Source organism: Bos grunniens, chromosome 2, assembly GCF_055505025.1.
Source record: "Bos grunniens cultivar Pamir isolate PY7600 chromosome 2, Bosgru_T2T1.0, whole genome shotgun sequence".
Classification (NCBI taxonomy): Eukaryota; Metazoa; Chordata; class Mammalia; order Artiodactyla; family Bovidae; genus Bos; species Bos grunniens.
Window position 1 is genome coordinate 2,708,090 of NC_141166.1, and position 26,319 is coordinate 2,734,408.

Consider the following 26,319-nt stretch of genomic DNA (forward strand, 5'->3'; position numbering starts at 1 on the left):
GAGACCTACCTGGAGCTCTTTAGAAACTCCTAAGGCCCGGCCCAGAAACCTACTCGAATCTTCATTTGAACCATATCCCCAGGGGATTCTCCAGCACATTCAGATTGGAGCCCAGTACCCCAGGACCTTCTCAGGGTCTCCTGTAGAGGATCCCATCCCAAGATAAGACCTAGATGTAGATACACCCTTTCTTTCCTGTCCACAGCTGCTTTCTCAGACCTGCCAGTTGCAACAAATGCTACCCCCAGCAGCCAGTCCGTTTCTGACTGCGTGGGGAGGTGTGTGTGTGTGTGTGGTGGGGTGGTGATTGCAGCCATCCAAGCCCCATGGAGGGAAAGTTAGACGTGATGAGGGCGGCTGGGTGGTGGGGCTGGGGAAGCAGCTGGGGCCGGCACAGCAGGTACATCCTGGGGCCACTGGACCGAACCAACAGATCTGGGCTGTCCGTAGGCTCCCACCCAGGCTCCGTAAACTGCACAGGTGTGCAGGAGGGTCACGTGCCTCGACCCGCACCCCACCCTTTATCGGAGAGCGGTGTCTCGTTAGCAAACAGCCCAGCAGCACCCAAGGCTGCCAGGCCTCGTGGCCGATTCTATTAGCTCTGCCTCAGAGCCCTGCAGAGACGAACGGCATGCTGCAATTGTGCCTCTAGGGTCACAGGGCCGTGACATTTAAACCTGGGGAGGAAGCAGGTATTGGAAGGAGGGAGAAGCAAGGTCTGGGCCTCGGGGAGTGTGCAGCCAATCGGGAAGCATGGCAGGCGCAGGAACAGTAAAACTTCATTCCTTTCTACTTGAGATCTTTCCAGCAAGCATCATGGACAGCTGGGCAGGCACCCGGCTAATAGCATTGCGGGGGGTGTGTTTAACCTACTTGTGAGAACGAACTATTTCCAGGCTCCTTAGAAGCTCCGTTTCTATGCAAACAATGGTTATACAAATGAAAGGCTCTCTCATCTCTTCATTAAAGCAGAGCCTCAAAGGACCAATCGCTACCTGAATCTTTTCCATTAGCCTGGAACGAGGTACTGTCTACATAAACGAAAACCCCTGCGTGACAGAATGCTTTTGAAACAGGGTAGACTATCAAAGTTCGGTTCTTACAAGTCTTCTTATTCCGCTGCTGAATTTTGGCAAGAGATGTGAGGCCACATGCCCCTTTCTTCCCTCCACCCCACCCTCCCCTCCTCCTCTCTGGGTTCAGGGCCTGATCAAGGAGGGTCCCACGGTCAGACTGGGTTTGGACCCGATCCTCCAGTGGCTAGAAGCCATGGGGAGGTTTTAAATCGAGAGAGCCAGAGCCTCACTGTGATAAGGCCACTCTGGCAGCAGGGAGGGGACTCGGGCAGGGTGATGGCAAGAATGAGGTTGGAAGTGGAGCGGGTCCAGGCGGAGCAGAATCCGCAGGGTGGAGGGAGGGCGCTGACCACGGGTCACCTGTCCTGCCAGCGCCCGTCCCCTGAAAGAAGACGGGAAGGAAAGGGAAATGTCACCCACATAGAATCTTAGCGATACGTTTCCTATCTTGACTGTGGCAACGGCTTCAGCGGTGGGTATACATGGCGTGGTGTGCGTGCTCAGTCACTCAGTCGTGTCCAACTCTTTGAGACCCCATGGACTGTAGCCCACCAAACTCCTCTGTCCATGGGATTCTCCAGGCAAGAACACTGCAGTGGGTTGCCATTTCCTTCTCCAGGGGATCTTCCCGACCCAGGGGACCGAACCTGGTCTCCTACACTGCAGGCAGATTCTTGACCATCTGAACCACCAGGGATATTCAATGCTTTATTGTAAGATAGACTTTGTGTTGGATGGTTTTGAGCAATGATAGGCTAATGGTAGTGTCCTGAGCACATTTAAGACAAGGCTAAGCTTGAGATCCAGTAGGTTAGGTGTACTAAATGCATTTTTAGCTTGATCTTTCCAACTTTTAATGGGTTGATCAGGATGTGACCTCATTGTAAGTCGAGGAAGATCTCTGTTGCTCTGTCTCCTTCCATGCTATGCACTCCACACTGCAAACACAGAAGATGCTTAAGAGTTTATTTCAAAATTTTAATCCCTTAATGGCGTAGGGAAAATCTGACAAGCGCCAGGCTCTTCTCTAAGTGCATATGCATTTCATTAATTTAGGTTTCAGGTCTCAGCAAAAGTCACTTACTGGGTCATCTGATTCACCAACAGTATGGGAAGAGCAGCTCTAAACTCTGCAGCCTGCTTCCTCCCAGCGCCGCCCTCTGCTCCCAAGTCCACGATCTCCAGTCTGGGAGAGTCTAGAACTCTTCCCAGTGGAGAGACAACGTCGGGAAAGGAAGGATGATCGGAAGTTGTAAAGTCACTGAGTGTGGAGAATGTGACTACAAAGGGCTCTGCAATTAAGGGGCCGCCGCGAGGTGGGAGAAGGGAATTTAGGAAAATAAAAGACCATCCCATTTCTCCCGGCAGGGAGGAAGCAGATGGCTCTTATTACCTGGAAAGGTAATGAGGCTCAGAACAGAAAATACGCTGAAGAGCAGCGGAGGCAAATTCCAGTCTCTAGGAGCTCAAATTAATTTACTGGGGAAGGAAGATCCGAGAAGCAGTGTGGGGTTGGGACTGGAGCATCCAAAGACCTCTCCTGGGTCTTGGCATCCATCAGACTTGGTTCTGGATCACAGCGCCCACCTACTCCCTCTGTGACCTCACAGCCCCTCTTCTCTGGATGCCTGTTTCCTCATCTGTACAATGGAGATAATATTATTGCTATATAATACATACCAGAGCTGGTTTTAGACACTGCATTATAATCGGGTGGTGTCAAGGATCCAAGGAGATATGGTATCACAATGCCACTCATTGTAAATCTCTGTAAACATCAGCTCCTCCCAAAGGCTACAATGTCATAAGGCAGGTATTGTAACACTCATTTATGAGCTGGAGAAACCAAAGCTCAAAGAAGCCAAAGAACTTTATCCAACCTCATGCAGCTAGGCAGGTGCAGAGCCCAGACCAGAACCGAGGTGCCCAGCTCCTGGCCCTGGTAGCTTCTGCCACCCTCATTCATACAGAGGATATTCCCGGAGAACCTACCACGTGGCCAGGCTCACCTCTAAGGAGCTTATCTGCTTCCCTGGGAAGGAAGACAAATGGGTACCAATGTAGCAAGATATGGATAGGGTCGGTGCTCCAGACAGACACAAGCCTGGGGAGGTGGAGAGGGACTCTGTCTGCACTGGGTGTGGGCAGTCAGGGCAGCCTGCCTGGCAGAGGCAGCACCTGAATGTGAAGCCTAAGGGCCACTAGTTACCTAGTGATTCTGGTCCATTGGACTCTCAAGCCACATCAGCTCTGAGTTAAGCCCTTGAATTATCCCACATAATCTTCTCAACTGTCTGACGGAGAGGGGTCATGAATGGGCAAAGCAACACTCGACTGCCAGGCTTTGAAAGAGGGCTAGAGGCTTGTCGTGGGAACAAGAAAGGACGAGTGGCCCAAGCCAAGGGAACAGGCTGGACAAAGAATCGCAGATGCAGGAAAACGTCCTTGGCATCTCTGTGTGCACCTGCGCAGGCCCCGAGCCCGAAGCTCAGCGCGGGGCACAGTGCACAGCAGGTGTGAATACCCGTGCTCAACATGGATTGCCTACGGCCCTGGCCTGGCCCTACGGGACCCCCAGTAACCAGGCTGTGCCCGGCCTCGCCTGAGCCACGGGGGCGGTGGGGACAGCCAGTGGGGCCCTGGCTGTCTCTGTGCCCAGCTTTTCAAACACAGAGTTACTCGCCCTTCAGAACCACTGTCAGTGTTAGTAAACTCCAGCTGCTAAAGTGTATTACACTGAACTAGCCAGAAACCTTTGCCGTTATTAATGGTTTATTGATTGCAGCCCTTGGCTGATGAGAGTAGGTCTCCTCACCCCCAGGCCCCTCGGGGCCCTGCTATCTGCGGAAGGCCTTCTAGCCGGCATGCAGATCAATGCCACTCAAATCTGGAGAAAAAGGGGGTCTCCCAGCCACTTAATCCACTTTAGAACGATAACAGTGAAGGCACAGGCTCAGATGAGGCGCTGAGAAGAGGCGGATTGGTCCAGATCAAAGCTGAGTGGGAGCTGCTGAATCTGCAGACAGGAACGAGCATCTGCCTTTGTGGAGGGGAGGGGACGGGGGTACGGCATGGTTTGCAGCAGAGAGAGACTCACACCACGGCTTTCTGGAAGGTCTCGCCGTCCACTCATTTTGCAACTCTTGTCTGAGTACCTACCACGATGACAAGCATGGGGCAGGGCCTGGGACACACTGGCAAGCCAGCTAGTCGCAGACCTGGCCTTCATGGATTCTTACTGTGTGTGGTGGGGGAGGAGGATGCCTGTGAGTCACTAATGAAAGCCATTAAGTTACAATGTAGACAAGGACTGCTAAGGAGAAACCTCCAGAGACCTGCTGTAAGAGTTAGCTATTGCTACATAACAAGCAGCCCCAAATCCAGATGGTTTAAAGCACCAGCCATGTACTCTTGCTCAGGAGGCTAAGGGTTGGCCAGCTTTATTCCCAAGCGTGGCCTTGCCTGGACCAACTGAGGAAGTGGGACCTCCCTCCGCTTACTCTCAGCCTCCATCAGAGGTTTGTCCTCAGGACAGAGGCAGAGGATGGAGAGAGAGGGGTAGGTGGAGAGGGAGAGACAGAGATCATTCTTTTGAAACTTAAACTTGGAATTTGCACACCATCACTTTCACCACTATTAGCTGAAGCAAGTCATAAGGCCAAGAATGGGGAGATAGATTCCTCTTCTAGGTAGGAGGACTTCCCTAGTGGCTCAGGTCAAGTAAAGAATCTGTTTGCAATGTGGGAGACCTGGGTTCAATCCCTGGGTTGGGAAAACCCCCTGGAGGAGGGCATGGCAACCCACTCCAGTCTTCTTGCCTGGAGAATCCCATGGACAGAGGAGCCCGGTGGGCTTCAGTGAAGAAGACTCCACTTCTAGGTGGGAAGAGCTATGAAGGCATTTTGCAAGATACAGGGAGGCTGTTAATCCAGGTTATCACAGGAATCAGTCCTCCACGGCCACCTAGTCCAGGGGGCCACTCTCTAAGTAACTGTGACTTGGAGGTTGTGGCCAGAGGAAGAAGATGCACGATTGGCGGGAAAACAGACTGTGCAAGCAAAAGTACTAACTCAGAAAAGAAACCTGGCTCGACACACCGTGAGTGTCACCGATAATGGATCCTGCGTGGGCTTTGAAACGGAAAAGAGACATTAGTGGGAAAACTGGTGCAATTTGGGTAGAGTCTGGAGTTGAATAAATAACGCATTAATGCTGGTTCTTAGTCTGACAACTGTACTATGATCGTGTAGGAGTTAACAAAGCGGGACACGTGAGGGGTGTTAGGGAACTCTGTTCTCTGGGCAACTTTTCTGTAAATCTAAAATATTCCAAAATCAAAAGTTTGTTTTTAAAAAGGAGCTTGGCACCTGGGAGGGATGGAAGCAACACCAGTGTCCCTGGAGGAAGGAGGGCTGAGGCGTGGCGGGAACCAACTGTGCTGAGGCTTGCTGGCCCAGATAAGAGTCCTGGTCTTCACCTGAGGGGCAGAAAGAAGCCTTGGGAGGGCTTTAGGTAGGGCACCGCCATGAATCCCATTTGCATTTGAAAAGATCTGGGTTCTACCTGGAGAAGGATCAAGAAGGAGGTTAGCATGGCAGAGAAGCTGGTTAACTGTTCCTCCTGTATTTCAGGTGAGACAGAGGTTGACTCTGGAGATACAGGGAAGAGGATGCTTTAGGACGCGTCTAGGAGGTAGGACCACCTGACCTGCCTCCCGAGAAGCCTGTGTGCAGGTCAGGAAGCAACAGTCAGAACTGGACATGGACCAACAGACTGGTTCCAAATGGGAAAAGGAGTTCGTCAAGGCTGTATGTTGTCACCCTGCTTATTTAACTTCTATGCAGAGTACATCATGAGAAACGCTGGGCTGGAAGAAGCGCAAGCAAGGATCAAGATTGCCGGAAGAAATATCAATAACCTCAGATATGCAGATGACACCACCCTTATGGCAGAAAGTGAAGAGGAACTCAAAAGCCTCTTGATGAAAGTGAAAGAGCAGAGTGAAAAAATTGGCTTAAAGCTCAACATTCAGAAAACTAAGATCGTGGCATCTGGTCCCATCACTTCATGGGAAATAGATGGGGAAACAGTGGAAACAGTGTCAGACTTTAATTTTCTAGGCTCCAAAATCACTGCAGATGCTGATTGCAGCCATGAAATTAAAAGATGCTTACTCCTTGGAAGGAAAGTTATGACCAACCTAGATAGCATATTAAAAAGCAGAGACATTACTTTGCCAACAAAGGTCCATCTAGTCAAGGCTATGGTTTTTCCTGTGGTCATGTATGGATGTGAGAGTTGGACTGTGAAGAAAGCTGAGTGCCGAGGAATTGATGCTTTTGAACTGTGGTGTTGGAGAAGACTCTTGAGAGTCCCTTGGACTGCAAGGAGATCCAACCAGTCCATTCTGAAGGAGATCAGCCCTGGGATTTCTTTGGAAGGAATGATGCTAAAGCTGAAACTCCAGTACTTTGGCCACCTCCTGCGAAGAGTTGACTCATTGGAAAAGACTCTGATGCTGGAAGGGATTGGGGGCAAGAGGAGAAGGGGACGACAGAGGATGAGATGGCTGGATGGCATCACTGACTCGATGGACGTGAGTCTGAGTGAACTCCGGGAGTTGGTGATGGACAGGGAGGCCTGGTGTGCTGCGATTCATGGGGTCGTAAAGAGTCGGACACGACTGAGCGACTGAACTGAACGGAACTGAAGAGGTAGAACATTCAGGACTTGGTCGCTGACGGTGTTTAGGGGAGCAGAGAAACAGGAGATACCAAGGATGGCACCTGGAGTATCACTTGGATCCCTGGTGGAAGGCAGGACCGCTCACGGAGCTAGGGGACTCGGCAGAAGGAGCATCCAAGGAATAGTCCCAGGCAAGCAGCTGCCCAGGCAGACGTCCCCAGCGCGGTCGGCTTTACGACCTGCGTGTGTCACCTGAACACAAGCGCCGTGGCTGCCCAAACACGCCGCCCGTGTCCCTGCCTCAGCAATGCGCCTGCTGCACAGCCCACCTATGGGCCGTTGCCCGTGCGCTTCCACCCATGTGTCAGCTGGGTCCTTATTATTTTCTTACACCGCTTGGGTAGCTGCCAGCTCCGTGTGCCCCGAAGCCTGCGTCTTCACAGAGATGTCACCTGCACAGCGTCACCTACGCCTCAAGTGGCCTCTGTAACAGGCACTGTAAGCGTCACCTGAACACACCACTCTGGGGGTCTGCCACTGCCAGCCCTGCCCGGCAGAGAGGCGCTTTACTTTTTTCCAGGCTAGCTGAGTTACCAACAAAGAAAACAGTTCCCGGAGGAAAACAGTCCCCCGCTGTTTCTGCTGTCACCATGCTCTTTTCCTTCGAGACGGGAGACAGCATCTTCCCCACCAAGCTTCCCTGATGAAAAGCTCCCCATCCTTGAAGTCCTTTCGTGACAAGTCGGTAGACCAGGTTTCAGCCTCCGTGTATTCTGTGGAAATGCAGATGTTTGCTTATGCTAACGTGAGCTGGGCGGTGGGCAGCAAGGAGCCATGGTTAGATGGGTTGGCTTCCTTCGTGAGACCCCTGGATGGGGAGAGGCTGGGAGCCCAGGGGTGTGTGTGTGTGTGTGTGCGTGTGGGGGGGGGGGCACGGAGGTGTGGGTGGGGGACCGTGAGTCACAGGCCAAGGGGCTGGAAGACAAAGGTGGGGGTGGGGACAGCTGAAGAGAGAGGGGAAAGGCGTGGCCTCGGAAGCAGCCGGTGTAAGAGAGGCTGGCTGACCGAGAGCGACCTGAGCTGGCGCGGGGCTGGGTGTGAAGGCTGACTGAAGGACACGCCTTGGCACCAGCAGGGCTGGGACAGGCCTGCGGGCCTCGGAGCCTCCGCCCGCCCTTAGCCACCACCCTCTCGCCCCGCCAGGCCTCTGGTAGGACCGCAGGGCCAGCGTCACGGGTAGGGCCCTGTGCTTGGCACTTCCTGGGGTTCCCTGAGCATCAGCTTCTTCTTGGAGCTTTCTGCGGCTGCGTGAGAACCCCCAAGACGTGAGCGCAGAGACCTTCCTTCTGTCGTGGCCAGAACAGGCCCCTTGTTGGGTGCTCCATGAGGCCCAGAGAAGGCCGGAACTCGCTCCAGGACGCACGGGTTTCCCCGTCGCAGCTGCATGGCCTCTGAGCTCCAGGTCAAAGCTTCTCCCCTTCCGAGTGTCCAGATCTCACTTGCCAGAAGCCCCCTCTCCCCAACAGGCATCACAGCATCCAGGAACCACAGGCAGTGGCCCCTCGACCATCTCAATGCGGTGTTCCTGCTTCCAGAGGTCTTGAGGTCACATCGTCACATGTAATCTTCACTGCAGGCCACCCCTTCACCCTCCGGAGCCTAGGGCACAGGGCCTGGGTGCAATCGATGTTCCGTGAAGTTGCTCCCGCTCCCAGCAGGGTGCGGGTATGCGCTGGTGGGTCCAGGAGCGTTGCTGAGAGAACGCTGGACGGTGGGGCTTTGGGGGTTGGTCTTCTCGGTGCTGTGACTTCCGGCCCCGGACGACGGGTTTCCATTCTGCTCCTCTGTGCCACCCACAGGCTGCCCGAGGTCCGCGTCTCCGACAACGGCCCCTACGAGTGCCACGTGGGCATCTACGACCGCGCCACCAGGGAGAAGGTGGTCCTGGCGTCAGGCAACATCTTCCTGAACGTCATGGGTGAGTGCGGGGCTGTGGGCCCTGGTGTCGCCGCGTGTGTGCACGTGTGCCTGAGTGCGTGTGTGTACACAGGCACGTGGAGGGGCTGGCCCGGGAACCACCTGCCCAGATGCCCGCCATACTGGCAGGAGACCCTCTTCTCGCCTCGGCTTGCCCTTGAGGGCCCGAGGCCGGCCGTGCCCAGGCGTGACCTGTAGCCTCCCAGGAACCTCTTCTCCTTCCAGCACTGACACCCGGGCCTTAGGGAGGCAGGGCTCAGCCTCATCCCTGGAGCCCCGTGGACTCGCAATTTGGCGGGCAAGAATTTTACCAGGAGACCACCCATGCACCCGGACTCGGTGCTTTGAAGAGGCTCTGATACATTGATTAGGATGAAAGAGGACCCGAAAGGGCTCTGGGACTTCCCGGGGGGCAGCAGCCTGCAGCGGCCTCTGGGCCTCAGTTTCCCCTTCTGTAAGATGGGAGTGAGATGCAGGCCAAGTGGGACATCATGGACCTCCCAGCTCCAGGCTCTGCGACCTGCTGAGGTCACAGGGAGGAGATGCTGAGCTGTGTGGACCCTTTTCCAGGTGGAAGCCAGGAGCCATGTTCCTGGAAACCCTGTGGGCAAAGTGCAATGGGGGGTGGACCCTCCCCAGCGGGGTGAGACTCCAGGAGCCTCTGGGGGGCACGGGAGGGGATTGAGACAGCACCTCAGCGAGGCTGCACACGCACTGCAGAGAGAATGTCCCCTCCGTGTGCTTCCCGAGGCCTTTCCCAGAGCACAGACACGTTGGCGGGCAGGTTAGAGAGAGTGCTAGACTGGACGTCGGCGTTCCTGGGTCTCCACCCTGCGTCTGTGCCTCCATCTCTCCATCTGTAAAATGTGGACAAGCGTACCAGCGCCTGTCTCTGGTGGGTGTGGCCCCATACCCCGCCTCAGTTTCCCAGCTTGTAAAACACAGCCTTCTCCCACGTGGTCTCAGAAGCCCCTGCCGGCACTGGCGGTCTCGCCAGGCGCACTCCTGAGTTCTGGGTCAGCCCTGCGGCCAGGATTCTAGGCATGTGGTCTTGACTCCAGACTGTGTGTTCCCTGCTTTCCTCATCCAATGACATATATCAGGGAAACAAAGCTTGCTGTACTCGGGCCAGCAGTGAAAGCACAGAGGCCCCGTGGAAAGTGACTGCTTCTGGGAAACGGAAAACCTCCAAAGGCCCGACCTCCAGAGGGACGCCGAAGCCCGCAGAGTGGCAGACTATGTATTCTGGCTTCCGGGGGTCGGGCCGTGCTGGGAGGGGCTACGCCAGGGAAGTCTCCCCTTTTGCAGTCACCCACCCACGGAACAGCTCCTGTGTACTTCAATAAGAAATGTTCTCAGCGTCTGGCCCCGAGCTGGTCACATCAAGGAAGCCAGTGAGGAATGAAACTCTTTGTCCGATCGAGGGGCTCCCAGTCTGACGAGGGCCATATTCTCAATTGTTTACTCATCAGATATTTGTTGGGAACCTACTATGTGCCAGGCAGTGGCCACACGCTTTCGGCAGGAAGCATCTTTGTCCTTGGGGAATGTGAATCTGTGCGTGCTGTGGTTTAGTCGCTAAGTCGCTGCATGAGGCAAGTCTAAAACATGAGCGTAGACAGGTAAGTGAGATGACTGTGGGCTCACTCTCAGTCGCTCAGTGTCTGACCCTTTAAACCCCCCTGGACTGTAGCCACCAGGCCCCTCCGTCCGTGGGATTTCCCAGGCTAGAATACCAGAGTGGGTTCTCATCTCCTTCTCCTGAGGAGCTCCCCAACCCAGGGATCAAATGTGCGTCTCCTGCACTGCGGGCGTGTTCTTTACCACTGAGCCACTGGGGCCACTTACGAGACAACTGTCGATAGTGATGAATATTGAGAAGAAAATCACGCAGGGTTATGGGGTCAAGAGTCACTACAAGTGGAGTGGTGGCTGGTTTAGAAAGGGGGCTCCTGGAGGCCATGCACTTAAGTGCTTTCCAGACCTCCCAGTCAACCCGAGGGGAGGAACTCGTTACCCCTGTCTCGCAGACACAGATATGGATAGGCACGAGAGAGCTAGCAACTTGCTTGAAGGCACACAGCGAGGATCACGAAGCCCTCCTGTGACATCAGGCCACTTCGTGCTGGGGTCAGAACCCAGGCCTCTTGACTCCCAGGCCAGCTGGGTTGCACAGATGGAGGCAGCGTAGGCGGTCCGGGTGTGGCCGTGTAGACGGTCCAGCTGAGGCAGTGTAGACAGTCCAGCTGAGGCAGCGAGACAGATGGAGGCAGTGTAGACAGTCCAGCTGAGGCGGTGTAGACAGTCTGGCTGAGGCGGTGAGACAGATGGAGGCAGGGTAGATGGTCCAGCTGAGACAGTGTAGACAGATGGAGGCAGTGTAGACAGATGGAGGCAGGGTAGATGGTCCAGCTGAGACAGTGTAGACAGATGGAGGCAGTGTAGACAGATGGAGGCAGTGTAGATGGTTCAACTGAGGCAGTGTAGACGGTCCAGGAGGCACATGGTCTCACCAGCTCACCGAAGGATCCTGAGCCGGTTCCTGCCCCCCTGGGCCTGGTGCCCTTCTTTGCACAGTGAGGAAGTGGAGGGAGGTAGCCCTACACCTCCCCCGCCAGCTCCCACGGAGGCAGAGGTCTCAGGGCCAGCCCGGGGTGCCCAGCTGGCCCGGCGGTGTGCTCCCAGCAGGCTCTGGGGGCAGAGGCTCTAAGCCTCTGGGCCTCTCCCAGGGCGGGTGGCGGTCAAAGCAGGGATGGGCAGACAGCTCTTGAGACCCCAGTTACCGAGCAGGAGGCTGAGCTACCAGGAGGGACCAGAGAGGGGCAGGCAAGAGATGCCACCCTCCCCACCCCAGTGCCCCAGGAAGGCTCTGACCCCTGGACATTCAGGGCATCCCAGGTGGGGCTGCCCTAGAATAGCCGCCTCCCCCATCTCGGTCCATCCTCTGACCGTCCTGCTCAGAGACCACCGTGCTTGTCGCCAGTCTCTCCAGCCCTGTTACCCCCGATGGGTCAGGCTCGCCGGTGCTCACTGTGCCCACAGGCCTGGATACCCTGTCCCACCCTGGCACGTGCCCGATGGTGGGTGACCTCCTGCTTCATGCACGTTTTCTTACGGAATTCTAGGGACAGCTCTGGGAGCCGGGAGATGTTGTGACCCCTGTTATAAGAGGAGACGGAGGCTTAGGGAGGGAAAATGATTTATCTAGGGTTGTAACAGCCATCTGAGGCCAAAGCCCACAGTCTAAACTAGCGGTTCTCAAACTTGAATGAGCGTCAGAAGCACCTGGCAGGCTTATGAAGATACAGCCCCTGATTCAGCAGATCTGGGCAGGGCCTGGGGATCTGCATTCCTTACAGGCTCCCTGATGATATCAGTGCCAGGACCACATTCTAGAACCGCCGGCCTAAACCTCTAAGTCTTCCAAAAACACTCATTCTGTAATATCTCTGTTGGTATTATTATCTCTACATGTATCAGCAGCTACTCTTATTTATAGGCAAATATATTTCTCCTTCCTCCTCTGACTCTCACCTGCCCCCAGACACGGGAGAATGCCCCATCCCTTCCACATACAAGATAAGGACACGCGGGTTTGGATCTGAATCCCAGATCCACCAGGTGACCTCGGATTCATTGGCCTCCCTGGGCCTCAGTCTCTCCATCTGTAAAATGGGGGTAAGGATGCCTCCTTCCTAGAGTGATTGTGAGGTTTAAATCAGAAAAGGTTTGCAAATACCTAGCCCAGCCTGAGGTGGCCAGGAGGCTCAGTAGGTCTGATTTCACTGTCTTTATGCACACCATCTTGGCATGCCTGCTCTCAGACATGGATGTGGTTGCCTCCTCCTGGCCCCTGGTTTTAGCCCTGGCACAGAGAAGTCTCGTCCACTGTTTCTTATTCCAAAGAGCCTTAAGCCAGTCTGAGAAGTGAATGCTCACAGCTGTGTACACCGTGCTCCTTGGAAAGGGGGCCCAGGTCCTGGGAGTTAGGGCGGCCCACCCTGTCTATCCACCCTCCTGTGGGTCTGCCCGTCCTGGGAGGAGCCAGGACACTTCCCAACCTTGAAAAGGACAGCCACACCTCACCCTTGACCAGTTTGTCCCAATTCCACGGTACTTCCAGCGGAGCCTTTCTCCTGATTCTCACAACAGTCCCTAAGGGGTAGGGTTGCTGGTATCCCCAATTCCCAGATGAGACGACTGAGGCTCAGAGAGGAAAGACCCCACTGGTGGCTGCCCCAGCCCCGGAGTGGCTTGGCTTCTGAGGCTCACCAAGGTCCAGACTGGAGAGGGAAAGGCTGCAAGAGACCGAGGCGCTGAGTGTAGGGAGTGTAGAGCGTATCATCTCCTGTGACCCAGCGGCCGCATCAGACCACGAGTCAGAGCCTGCACTGTGCACGCTGCGTGGACCCAGGCGCAGAGAAGCGAGTGGCTTGCTCAGCCAAGACGGCGAGGATTCAATGACATAATTCAGAGTATAGAAGGTTCTGAGCCCCGGCACAGTCTGAGCGTTCCATAAACAGTACCTCTCTGCCAACTACTATACATAAAAGAGACACAGCAGCCCTCCTACTGCAGAGCACAGGGAGCTATGTTCAGCATCTTGCAATAAACCATAATGGGAAAGAGCATGAAACAGAATATGCACATACGCATCCATATATATACGTATGTGTATGTGCATCCACAGGAGCGGGTGTATGTGTGTGCGTAACTGACGCACTTCGCCGTACCCCAGAAATTAACACAACACAGTGATGTGTAAATCGAATCATTCCTTGGTTCCGTCCAAAGGTTAGGCCTCTGTGCTTTCACTGCAAGGGCCTGGGTTCAGTCCCGAGTTGAGGAACTAAGATCCAGGAGCTGTGCAGTGTGGCCAATAATAATGATTTCTTGAAAAACAGTGCGTGTGTGTGTGTGTTAGTTGCTCAGTCTGTCAGACTGTTTGCAATCCCATGGACTGTAGCCCACCAGGCTCCTCTGTCCTTGAAATTCTCCAGGCAAGAATCCTGGACTGGATTGCCATTTCCTTCTCCGGGGCTCCTGCAGAGGAAATGAGAATTAGACGCCTCAAGTCCAAGGGAGCCTCCCTGGACTCTCTCAGAGTAAATCGACTATACTTCAATATGCGTAAATACATAAATACATAAAAATAGTATCTGTCACCATAAATAGTGTTCATGTCAGTTGAAAATCAGGCACAGTTAGAAAGGTTTAAATTTTGTGTCCCCCTCCTCCCCCACGACTCTCTTCTTTAAACAGGCAGCTTTCAGAAATGAAAGCCGACTCACTGTTTTGACCTGTCCGTGGCACGACGTAGAAAGATCCCATTCTGTCACACGCATGGACACAGTGACCTCCGAGCAAGTGGAGGTCATTGGAAGCTGGGGTCTCCTTTCAGCCACCAGGGACCCTAAGGGCTGTGGCAGCCAACAGCAGGGCAAGACAGCTCCTGCCCCATTTGGGGGACCGTGAGCGGGGCACCAAGGCGCTGAGCAGCATCCACCCCTGCCTGCACGAGCCTCACAAGCCCAGAGCGGGTCCACGGGAGAGGCGGGCGTCCTGGTCTGCCACCACCAAGACGGCATCCGTCTGGAGCATTCTAACGAGCTGTTTCCAGAGGCCTCGGGGTGGAGATCAAAATGCACGCGCGGCTGTAATTTCACGCCTATAACACCCCCGCTCTGTGGAGGGGAAAGACATTTGGGAGCCCCATGGGCGACACCGAGGGTTCGCACTGCACACAGTCATTAAAATGTTTTTATCCGAGCCGCAGATAAATTGTAAGCCAATTTGAAAGTTGCGTGCTGGGCCCCGGGAACACATTATACACAGTCACGGAAGGCTCGACGAGGCTCTTCTTGGGGGTGTAGGTCATGCAGGGGAGCGTGTTCAGCCTGGGATGTTACAATCAATTAAGTGTTGAAGGGCCCAGACACCCCCACCCGCCGAAGCAGAAGAGGCTGTTCTTGTGGTTCTGCCGCAAGACCGAGGCACAGGGCTTCTGGGCCGCCCTCCCCGGGCAGAGCTTCCTCCGTGGGGCCTCAAACCCAGAGCCAGGAATCAAGGCCCCCAGCAGGCAAGCCCTTTGTGCCCATCCCTGTGCCCTGAGTATTGAAGCTACGGTTCATCGCGTGACTCTCACGAGTGCCTCTCAGAGCAGGTGTTGTCATCCCCATTCTACAGATGAGGAAAGGGAGGCTCTGGGAAGTTAACGGGCTCATCCACCTGAGTGCCAGAGCTGAGGCCCCCCCGCAGGCCTGCCCAAGACCACAGCTGAGGTTCCTAACAGCTTCTCTGAGCCGCTGACCTTGGCACAAGGACTGTTGGTGATGAAAGTGCCAAGCGAGCACAGGGAGTGAGGGGGCAGGGAGTGCAGAACAAAGAGCGAGTACCCTGCGGAGCCTGCCCCCCAGCTGGGAGCACCTTGCATTCAGAACCCAGTGTGGCTCTCGTTCGTTCAGGGGCCTGCAGGAGTGGGGGGCAGGGAAGAGCACGCCCATCAGTGCCCCCACCCTGCCCGCTTCTCCATTCCTGCACCCAAGCCCCTGAAGCCATTCTCCCATCCACGACTACCCAGGGCCCCTCACTACTCAGGCCCTCTGAACAGAGCACTGGACTTGGAGTCCAGCTGACCTGGGTCCAAATCCAGGTCAGCGTCCACGTGTGACATGGACAGTCCAGTACTGAACTTCCTGTCTGGTAAACACAATGCCAGAATGTCTTCTTTTGTTCAGATATACTCAGTTCAGTTCAGTTCAGTTGCTCAGTCGTGTCCAACTCTTTGCGATCCCACGGACTGCAACACGCCAGGCCTCCCTGTTCATCATCAACTCCCAGAGTTTACCCAAACTCATGTCCATTGAGTCGGTGATGCCATCCAACCATTACATCCTCTGTCATCCTCTTCTCCTCCCGCCTTCAATCTTTCCCAGCATCAGGGTCTTTTCTAATGAGTCAGCTCTTTGCATCAGGTGGACAAAGTATGGGAGTTTCAGCTTCAATATCAGTCCTTTCAATGAATATTCAGGATTAATTCCTTTAGGATGGACTGTTTGGATCTCCTTGCAGTCCAAGGGACTCTCAAGAGTCTTCTCCAACACCACAGTTCAAAAGCATCAATTTTTCGGTGCTCAGCTTTCTTCACAGTCCACCTCTCACATCCATACAGGACTACTGGAAAAACCATAGCTTTGATGAGATGGACCTTTGTTGGCAAAGTAATGTCTCTGCTTTTTAATATGCTGTCTAGGTTGGTCATAGCTTTTCTTCTAAGGAGTAAGCATCTTTCAAATTCATAGCTGCAATTACCATCTGCAGTGATTTTGGAGCCCAAGAAAATTAAAGTCTGTTACTGTTTCCACTCTTTCCCCATCTATTTGCCATGAAGTGATGGGACCAGATGCCAGGATCTTAGTTTTCTGAATGTTGAGTTTTAAGCCAATCTTTTCACTCTTGTCTTTCTCTTTCATCAAGAGGCCCTTTAGTTCTTCTTCTCTTTCTGCAATAAGGGTGGTGTCATCTGCATATCTGAGATTATTGATATTTCTCCCAGCAATCTTGATTCCAGCTTGTGCTTCATTCAGCCCAGCGTTTCTCATGATGTACTCTGCATATAAGTTAAATAATCAGGGTGACAATATACAGCCTTGACATACTCCTTTCCCTATTTGGAACCAGTCTGTTTTTCCATGTCCAGTTCTAACTATTGCTTCCTGACCTGCATATCGGTTTCTCTTTCAAAGATCATCTCTTTCAGAATTTTCCACACTTTGTTGTGATCCACACAGTCAAAGGCTTTGGCATAGTCAACAAAGCAGAAATAGATGTTTTTCTGGAACTCTCTTGCTTTTTCGATGGTCCAATGGATGTTGGCAATATGATCTCTGGTTCCTCTGCCTTTTCTAAATCCAGCTTGAACATCTGGAAGTTCACGGTTCACGTATTGCTGAAGCCTGGCTTGGAGAATTTTGAGCATTACTTTGTTAGCGTGTGAGATGAGTGCAACTGTGTGGTAGTTTGAGCATTCTTTGGCATTGCCTTTCTTTGGGATTGGAATGAAAACTGACCTTTTCCAGTCCTGGTATATTAGAAGGTGATTTGGCTGTGCATACAGACAGACATTTTAAATGTCAATTTTTCATTCATTCACTTATTTACTAAATATTTATTGACACCGGGTACATTCCAGGCGTTATCGGATGTATGGGAACTCCGCTTCCGTAGCTGGACAGACAAAATTCCAAGTCCTCCGGGAACAGACAGTGCAGGGAGGAAAGCAGACACGAGCAGTAGACAGCCAGGACTGCAATGTGTGAGAAGGCAGTCAAGCAAAGCAGAGGGAAGCGGGGCTGTTGTAAACAGAGTGAACAGCAAGGTCTCTCTGAGAAGCTGAGGAGATGACCCTCCGAGAAGGTGAGGCCTGAGCCGTGTGGATTTCATGCTTTCATGCGACCAATTCTACAACCACTTGCTTACTCAGCATCTCCCGGGTGCCAAGCATAGTTCTAGGAAATGAAGACACAGCTCGTGGAGGGAGGCAGTTCATGGCACAGATGCAGAAGCAGTTTGGGGACCTTGCTGAGTCCCCAGGGCTGCGGGTAACATATGATCCTGACCTGGGTGGCTCCAAAGAGCAAAAAATGTATCCTCTCGCAGTTCTGGAGGCTAGAAGTCCAAGATCAAGGTGTAGGCAGGGCTGTGCTCCCTCTGACAGCTCCAGGGAAGAGTCCTCGCTTGCCTCTTCCAGCTGCTGGTGGCTGCTGGCAATTCTCAGCATCCTTAGCTTGTGAACGCTTCGCTCCGGTGTCTGCCTCCATCCTCACCTGGCGTCTTCCCTCTGCACATCTGTGTCTCTGGGTGCCAACTTCCCTCGTCTTATAAGGACACACAGTGTTGTATGAAGAATCACCCTCATCTATCGTGACCTCGTTTTAACTTGGTTACATCTGCAAAGATCCTACTTTGAAATAAGGTCCCGTTCACAAGCCCCGGGCAGTAAGGACTACAGCACCTTTTGTGAAGAGGTGAAAGTGTTAGTTGCTCAGTTGTGTCCAGCTCTTTGTGACCCCATGGAGTAGAGCCTGCCAGGTTCCTCTGTCCATGGAACTCACTAGGCAAAAATACTGGAGTGGGTTGTTCTTTTCTCCAGGGGATCGTCCTGACCCAGGGATCTAACCAGGGTCTCCTGCATTGCAGGAGGACTCTTTACTGTCTGAGTCACCAGGGAAGCCTTATCTTTTTGGGGGGAGACACAGTTAAATCCACAACAGTAGCTGAGCCAGGAGGGGGAAGAACAGCTTCACTTGTCTGATTTCAAAGCCCACACTCTGGGCTCCCAGCCACGTGAGGCACTGTTCACGGTGCGCTTGCTCACCTGCCGGGCACTGTGCTGAGCTTTTCACAAGTTAATTTACTGAACAGTCACGAAAGCTCTGGAAGGCAGGTGCCACCGCTTCCCTTTTGACAGGAGAAGAAGCTGAGAGGTTATACCACTCACCCAGGCTACCCGGCCCGGTAGTGCCAGCGCTGGGGTGAGTGCATCCCAGACTCTTAACCGCTCCACTCTACTGGCAGGCAGAGCATTGATAAGTATTAATAAAATGTTCTCTCTTAGGATCCCTGTGTCTGTTCTAGAGGCTTCCAAGTGCAATTGGCAGATAAAGGTAGAATTCTGCAACCCTAGGCCACAGTGGCACCAAACCACACTAAAAGCTTTTCCAAACCTGGGGCTGGGGGATATGACTTCCACCCCAGAGAAAGGCTGATAATGAACTTTGCACAGCTTGTCTTTTTCATCAGTTATGTTTTACTGAATTTTTATTAAGCACATCTGGTGCTCTTTTCCCCTTGTTTTCTTATTTCAATTGATTTGTATTGTGATAGAATTCACATAATATATAATTCACTCATTTAAAGTACATGAGTCAATGGTTTCCCGGCCAGGCCTCCTGGAAGTAAGCTCAGTCTCTGTCACGCTCCCCGCCCCAACCTGCCGATAGCCCTCTCCAGCCCCAGGTGAATTTCTTCTAGTGGAGTGAAATAATCAGAGTCCAGAAAGAAATCCTCACATCTGTAGTCAATTGATTCTCGACAAGGATGCCAAGACAGTTCTGTGGGGAAGGAAGAGTCCGTTCCAAAAAACGGTGCTGAAACAACCGGAGAGCCGCACGCAAATAGCAAAGGTGGACGCTCCCTCACATCACGTGCAAAAATCAACTCGAAATCCACCATCAGTCTGATGTAGGAGTTGAGACGATGAAACTCTCAGAAGAAACGCACAGAAGACTGTGACTGTGATTCCACTGAGCCGATGTCTGTCTCCAGTGTGACCCTGCTGCCCCTCTGATGTGGACTTGGGGCCACAAGTCCACGAGACGCCTCCCCCCACCCCTGCACCCCGCTGCATGGCCACTTCCTGCAGTTCTCCCACCAGGAGGCACTTGCCCTGGGGCTGGTGAGGGTTACAGGCCTGCCTGGAGGGTGACAGAGGCTGAGCCCACTTCCACGAGGCCAGGCCAGAACCTGGGGTTTCTGGAGAAATCTGGAACTCTGCTTTCAAACCAGATTCTTTAATTTTTTAACGGTCATACTCCATTTATATTTGTTATAAAAATTGGCTGTTCCCCCTGTAGTACAATTATCCTTGTAGCTTATTTCTTCTTTTTTTTTTTTAATTTTATTTTCTATTGGAGTGTAGTTGCTTTACAATGTTGTGTTAGATTCAGGTCTACGGCGAAGTGACTCAGTTATACATATCTGCATATCTATTCTTTCTCAAAGTGTATTCCCATTTAGGTTATTACAGAATGCTGAGTAGAGCTCCCTGTGCTCTACACTGGTCCTTGTTCTCCATTTCATATATAGTCGTGTGTATACTGGGCTTCCCAGTGGCTCAGCTGGTAAAGAATCCGCCTGCAATGCAGGGGACCTGGGTTCGATCCCTGGGTTGAGAAGATCCCCAGAGAAGGGAAAGGCTACCCACTCCGGTATTCTGGCCTGGAGAACTCCATGGACTGATAATCCACGGGGTCGCAAAGAGTCGGACACGACTGAGTGACTTTCACTTTCTCTTCTGTAGTGTGTGTATATTAATCCCAGACTCCCAATTTCTCTCTCCCCAACCCCTTGTACTTATTTTATACCTAATAATTTGCACCTCTTACTCCCCTACTCTTCTACATTGCCCCTCCCCCTTCCCTCTCCCCAATGGTGAGCATTAGTGTGTCCTCCACAGCTATGAGTCTGCTTCCTTTTGTTATATTCATGCTTGCTGTGTTTTTCAGATTCCACATATAAGTTACATCACACAGTATTTGTTTGTCTGACTTATTCTAGTATTTAGCATATTTAGCTGTTTAGCATAATACCCTCCACGTCCATCCATGTGGCTGCAGGTGGCAAAGTTCCGTTCTTCTTGACGGCCGGGCAGTGCTCCACCGCGAAGCACATCTGCTTTATCCGTTCATCTGTTGATGGACACTGAGGTTGCTGCCATATCTTAGCATTGCTGTGAATAATGCTGCTATAAACATTGGGTTGGAGAAGGCAATGGCACCCCACTCCAGTGCTCTTGCCTAGAAAATCCCATGGACAGAGGAGCCTGGTGGGCTGCAGTCCATGGGGTCACGAAGAGTCGGACATGACTGAGCGACTTCCCTTTCACTTTTCACTTTCATGCATTGGAGAAGGAAATGGAAACCCATGCCAGTGTTCTTGCCTGGAGAATCCCAGGGACGGGGGAGCCTGGTGGGCTGCCATCTATGGGGTTGCACAGAGTCGGACATGACTGAAGTGACTTAGCAGCAGCAAACATAGGGTACATGTATCTTTTTAATTGGTGTTTTCAGATATATGCCCAGGAGTGAAATCGCCGGGTCTTACAGTCACTCTGTTTTAGCTTTGTGTAAATGAGTGCAGCTATTCTTGGAAACAGTAAGGCCAGATTCTGGAACTTGAGTCTGGATTCCCAGCCCAGTGCTCCTCTCTAAAAACAGGAGCACCTCCCCAGGGCCAGTCCCTGGAGTGTCGGGAACCTCTCTTGACTTGAACAGGGGGAATGCCTCCAGCTCCAAGTAGGATGGGGGGAAGTGAGGGCCTGGGCAGACCCGGCACCCCTCAGAGACCCACCGCTGCTCCCCAGGCCTGAGCAGAGCCGGAGAAGCGCAGCTCTGCCTCTCTGCAGGCTGCCCGCAGAAAGCGGCTGCAGTTGGTAGGATCCAAAGCCTGCCCGTGGGGCAGGCCGGCTGTGGGGCCCCGGTGGCTCTCTGCAGACCAGTGTGCAGCTGGGGCATATGGTGCTCCAGGGGCAGGTCATTCAGCGGAGGGAGGTAGCTGGTCTGAGAATCCCTTGGGGTCCCCAGGCAGGCAAACTGGGAGCCCTCCCTGCAGCCCCCATCGTAGTCCAGGCCGCCTGCTGGGTGAGAAATGATCAGCTCATTCCTCTGTCTTGGAACGGGAGGGGATGAGCCACCTGCTGGGCTTGAACTAATTACAAGAACCAGCCCCAGGCGACTGCAGTGGCCCTGGGCTCCAGAGAGCACAGGCTGCTGTCAGGAGAAGATGGTGGGGGGCGAGTTGGGAATCTGGCCAGAGCTGCAGAGGTGTCCTGGGGTGCGGAGGGGAAGAGAGTGGGAACCCAAACCTCCACCTCTCTCCCCAGATGCCCCCAGGGTCCTGACTCTGGAGCTTCTGGCCGCCGGGCAAACACCTGGGCTCCTCCAAGCCCTCTCCCTGCCCCCCACCCCCCCACGCCCCTGAGTGAATGACAGTAATTGTGTGTGCGTGCACGTGTGTGCTCAGTCGTGCCCGGCTGTCTGGGACCCCATGGACTGTAGCCTGCCAGGCCCCTCTGTCCATGGAATCCAGGCCTGAATACTGGAGTGGGTTGACATTTCCTAATCTGGGAAATCTTCCTGACCCAGGGGTCGAACCTGCGTCTCTTGCTCTCCTGCATTGGCAGGCTGATTCTTTACCAACTGTGCCCAAACTGGGAATAGGAGAAGGCTGGGTAACCCCAGTTGAAGAACTGCTCCTCTGCTCCAGAAGCTGACTAGAAACAGCGTTCACCTCCCAGGAGAGTTGACGGGTGGGCAAGGGTACGGGCCTTGGATTCAGCCGTGAATTTGAAACCCAGCTCTGCAACTATGAGTCATAGGAGCGGGAAGTGTTTATCGAGCATTTACTGCACCCCAGTATTCTTCCCTGGGAGAGCCCACGAACAGCGGAGCCTGGCAGGCTACAGCCTCCGGGGCGCAAAAGAGTCAGACAAGCCTGAGTGACTAAACAGTGGCAGCGAGACACCAGGCGAGGCCCTGCTTTACACCTGCTCGTGCACTTGTCAGGGCAGCCCTCTCGGGGAGGGTCTTCTGTTTTCTCCCCATTTAATACATGTGAAAACGGAGAAGCTAAAAATCGTCCAAGGGCACAGGTCCAGCCAGGCTACAACCTGGACTCAAGCCCAGGCAGGCTGGCTCCAGAAGCAGTGGGTTAGAGGACTAGCCGCTATCTACGCTGACAGGCTATTTAATCTCCTTCAGCCTCAGTTTTCCTATCTGCTAAATGGGGATGGCAGTAGGGCCTTCCCTGCTGGGCTATGGTATGTAAAGGCTTGTGTCCCAAGCTCATAGTGGTGAGCATTCGTGGAAAGGGTAGTCATTCTTCTCACCCATTTTGCCTTAACCTTCACCCTGGAAATGTCAGTGGGGCCAGGGAACAGGATCAGAGATGTGGGAAGTGACACCAGCCCAGTGGGAGCTCTATAAGCCCGGCAGTGATGACTGTGGCCTGTCACCCTGGGCCCTGGTGAAGGAGATCGGGGAGGGACTGACCCAGCACCTTGAGTCCAGTCCCACCCATTATGCAATCTTGCCATGACTTTTCCTCTCCAAGCCTCAGTTTCCCCATCTGGGAACCGGGGGTGACGAAGATTCCCGTTGGGGAATAATGAAAGTTCCCCTTTCCTAGGGCTGTTGTGGGGCATAAGGATGATGATGCTTAGCCTGATCTGCTGGTAGGTTCTGGAGGTGGGGAGGGCAGTTTGGAGGGAAGATTTGGCAAAAGCCAGCCCAGGGCTCAGGCAGAAGAGGCTAGACATGCCAGGCATCTTTAGACAGAAGCTGCAGGTCATGGAACTGATTGGAAAGCTGGGAGCAGATGCAGAGGACGTGACGAGACCTGGCCTGGGCTGGAGGTGCTCTCCGGAGAAGGTGCCAGTGAAACCGCGCGCCTGCCCTCAGCAGACAGCGGCTGTGGAAAATGGGCCACTGGAGTGGTGGGGACAGGGCTGCTGTCCTCAGGGGCTCTGCAGGCCTTCTCCCCACCAATCAGAGCTTCTGGACGGGCAGCAGGGAGGCTGAGGCAGCTGGCTGGGCTTGGCTGCCAGAGGGAGGGCGCAGCCCAGAGGACCGAGGCTGGAGCGGCCAGGATCTTCCAGAATGGACACGGAGGCTATTCAGAGACTGAGCACTGCCGTCTTGAGTGCCTGGACCTGGCCGGGGACTGGGAGAGAGGCTGCTCACTCTGCCCACCTGTCCACTCACGGGCCCCCAGCCAGCTGAGGTCACCGGCTGACAGCTCGTTCAGGTAGGGGCCGAACAGATGGGTCTGGGGCTCAGAGGAGCACTTTGGAGCTAACTGGGCTGGGTCATGCGTCAAGGACGGTCACTTCCCAGCCTCAGCCTCGAAGGCCAGAGCCTGCTGACTGATTCTGGGACGGGCTTCCAGAATCCTCTGTCCCTTCCTCTCTGACCACAGCCCTGCTGACCGCAGCCCACTGTGAACTCAGCAGCAGGCCCAGCACAGCCCGTTAGCTCCCCAGTTGTCCCCTAGTCTACCCATCCTCAGATGACCCTATGCTGTCTCAGTGAGGGGGGCAAACTACAGCTGGATCAGAGAGGGCAGGGCACTTGCCTGACATCACACAACTGTGAGTGGGCTGGGATTTGAGCTCAGGTCTGCTGAAAGGCAGAACCCCCGATTTTTCCACGACACAGGGCTGCCGGGAAGACGGGGTGACATCGCTCCTCTCTGATGTGGGGCAAGGTGGCAGCCATCCAGGCCTCAGCCAGGTTCCAGGGCTCCTCTCGATAAGACAGCATGCGATACTTGGGCTGCGCTCTCAGCCGCTCCTCCTAGGCATCTGGGAATTCAGCAAGATCAGCGTCTCCATTTTACAGCAGAGAAAACCGAGTCTGCGCATAAAGGGAAGCCTAGAAGCGGAACCTGAAGCTTCTCTGATTAGCACTGTCCCTCCGTGGGGACGGGAGGCCCTGAGCTGGGGAGGAGACAAGGCCCTTCGAGGCACGAAGGGACAGCTGCATAACCCCTCTGAGCACGATCACGGCTGGAAGGAGCAGACGGCGTAGTGAAGCAGAAGGAACTGTTTTGTGGGTCTTGTCCCTGGGACCACAGGGCTGACGTCACCAGCCCTTCTGTGAGGGAAACGCACAGGCCATTTGCTCATTCATTCTTCACACTTACAGGTCCTTGATTCAACCAATATTTATAAGCCCCTATTATGTGCCTGCTGTGGAGGAAGGACCACGAGCCATCTTAATACGGGATGGCCAGGACATACGCTGCTGCTAGTCACTCAGTCGTGTCCGACTCTTTGCGACCCCATGGTCGATAGCCCACTAGGCTCCTCTGTCCATGGAATTCTCCAGGCAAGAATACTGGAGTAGGTTACCTTGCCCTCCTCCAGAGGATCTTCCCGACCCAGGGATCAGGCAGATTCTTGACTGTCTGAGCCACCAAGGGAGCCCTGGGACATACAATATTAGTGATGAATTTTGCAGTTTCAAGGAGGCAACTATAGCTTCAAGCACTTTATAAATTGATTTACTCTTCACAGCTCTAGGAGGTAGGTACTTCCAGCACTCTCATTTTAATAAACGAGGCAACTGCAGCCCAGAGAGGTTAAGTAACTCACCCAAGGTCACACAGCAAGTGAGCGGCAGTGCTGGGTTTCCAAACCCAGGCTGCCTGGCTAGGGAGCTTCTTTATAGCCTCACACAGAATAGCCTGTCATGCCCTCCTAAGCTGAGCTAGAGGTTCATCTGCTCCCAGAAATTGTCAAGCAGGTAGCTGCAGTCCCCCAAGGCTCTCACCAGCTCCCCGGACCTTCTGCATCTCACAGATCTGGCCTCTCTCCACCTACTGTCCACCCAGTTCGAGTCTAGCCTCACGAGCCCACCAGAGCAGGCCTGCAGGTGTGCCATTAAACCTTGACAAGTGTGAGGCCCACGCGATGCTTTATCCTTTCCACCCCTGGGAGCTGGATTTAGTGTTTCTGGCAGAAGGTAGACCTCCCCTGCCTGGGACAGGCCCCTTAATTACAAGTGATATATGGCCAGCGAAATGGTAGTGCCTCAGGCCCGGTGATTTAAGGAACAATCGCGAGGCTGAAGTTACAGGTGTTAACAGAGCTGTAGCAGGAGCCGGGGGAGCGGGCTGGGGTGGCCTGGGAAGCGGTGAGCCAGCCCTGGACGTGTCCGCTGCCTGTAGAGCTTCCTGGGGTGAGGGAGGTGATCCCACCGCCTCACTTCTGGGCCCACGCTGCACGTGCGCTTGGCCTGGGAGTCCGCGCTCCCGCAGTGAGCCCCTGGACTCAGTCTCCCCGTCTGTACACAAGGAGGCAGGGTTACCTCCCTCACTCTCTAGGAGTGAAAATCTTCACAGCAGATCATCGTAGTGGCAAAAGCTAACACGGACGAACAGCTCATTTTGCGCCAGGATTGTGCTAAGTTCCTTATGAGCGTTTTCTTGTTTAATCATGGGGGGTGAGGGAGTGGTTGTGGTTATTCCCATTGTACAGGAGAGGAAACTGAGGCTCAGGGAGATGAAGCAAGTGGCCCAAGACTGCATGACTAGCAAGTGACCACGGAAGAGATTCTCAGCCCTTCCCTCTGACTCCAGAGCCCGACTTCATCTCTAGGCTCTGGGGATAATGAGAAGACATAAGGCCCAGTGTTTGCTCTGAAGGAGCCCCCGAATGATGGGGGAGACAGAGAAGGTCACAGGTTTCCAAGATTCCAGCAGATGGGGAATAAGAATGACGGGGGAGGGCTAGGTTGCGAGGTGAGGGGTGTGGGAGCCCCCAGGAAGGGGGCGTTCCTCCAGGGGGTGGCATCTGGAAGGCTTCATGGATGAGGAGGGGGTGGAGCTGGGCCTAGTAGCCTGGGGCAGACAGGCCAGGGGGCATCTCTGGCCGCAGGAGCCCTGGAAGCGATGGTGTGGGAGCAGGGACGCCTGGCAAGTATGGAGCACTCCTGTGTGGCTGGACCCCAAGGAAGGAGCCGGGAGTAAGATGTGGTAAAGATGGCCACAGTAACAGCACAGCTGGCATCTACTCAGCGCTCGCCGGCACCAGGCCAGGGTCTAAACTCTTCAAGGCAGCCCCCGTGGCCTGCTAGGATCTGGGCTGCACGCAGGTCAGCAGCACCGAGCAGGCACAGCTCCATCCGTCTCTACAGCTGCTCCCCACCGCGAGCATGGCCTCCCAAGTCCCGCCCCGGCCAGACCAGTGGCGGCGGTGCCCTCTCACAGGAGCGTGAACCCTACTGTGAGTCGTGACTGTCAG

The 26,319-nt window shown here is 54.0% G+C and overlaps 1 protein-coding gene across 2 annotated transcripts in view; it reads left to right on the forward strand.

Moving 5' to 3' along the window:
* IGSF21 (immunoglobin superfamily member 21) overlaps positions 1-26,319 on the forward strand; it is a 278,219-nt gene that overhangs the window by 223,793 nt on the left and 28,107 nt on the right. For both annotated transcript variants that reach the window (XM_086364713.1, XM_086364702.1), the window contains exon 4: positions 8,621-8,739. In XM_086364713.1, coding sequence (XP_086220839.1) covers positions 8,621-8,739 — 119 coding nt within the window. The remainder of the gene's footprint in view (positions 1-8,620; positions 8,740-26,319) is intronic.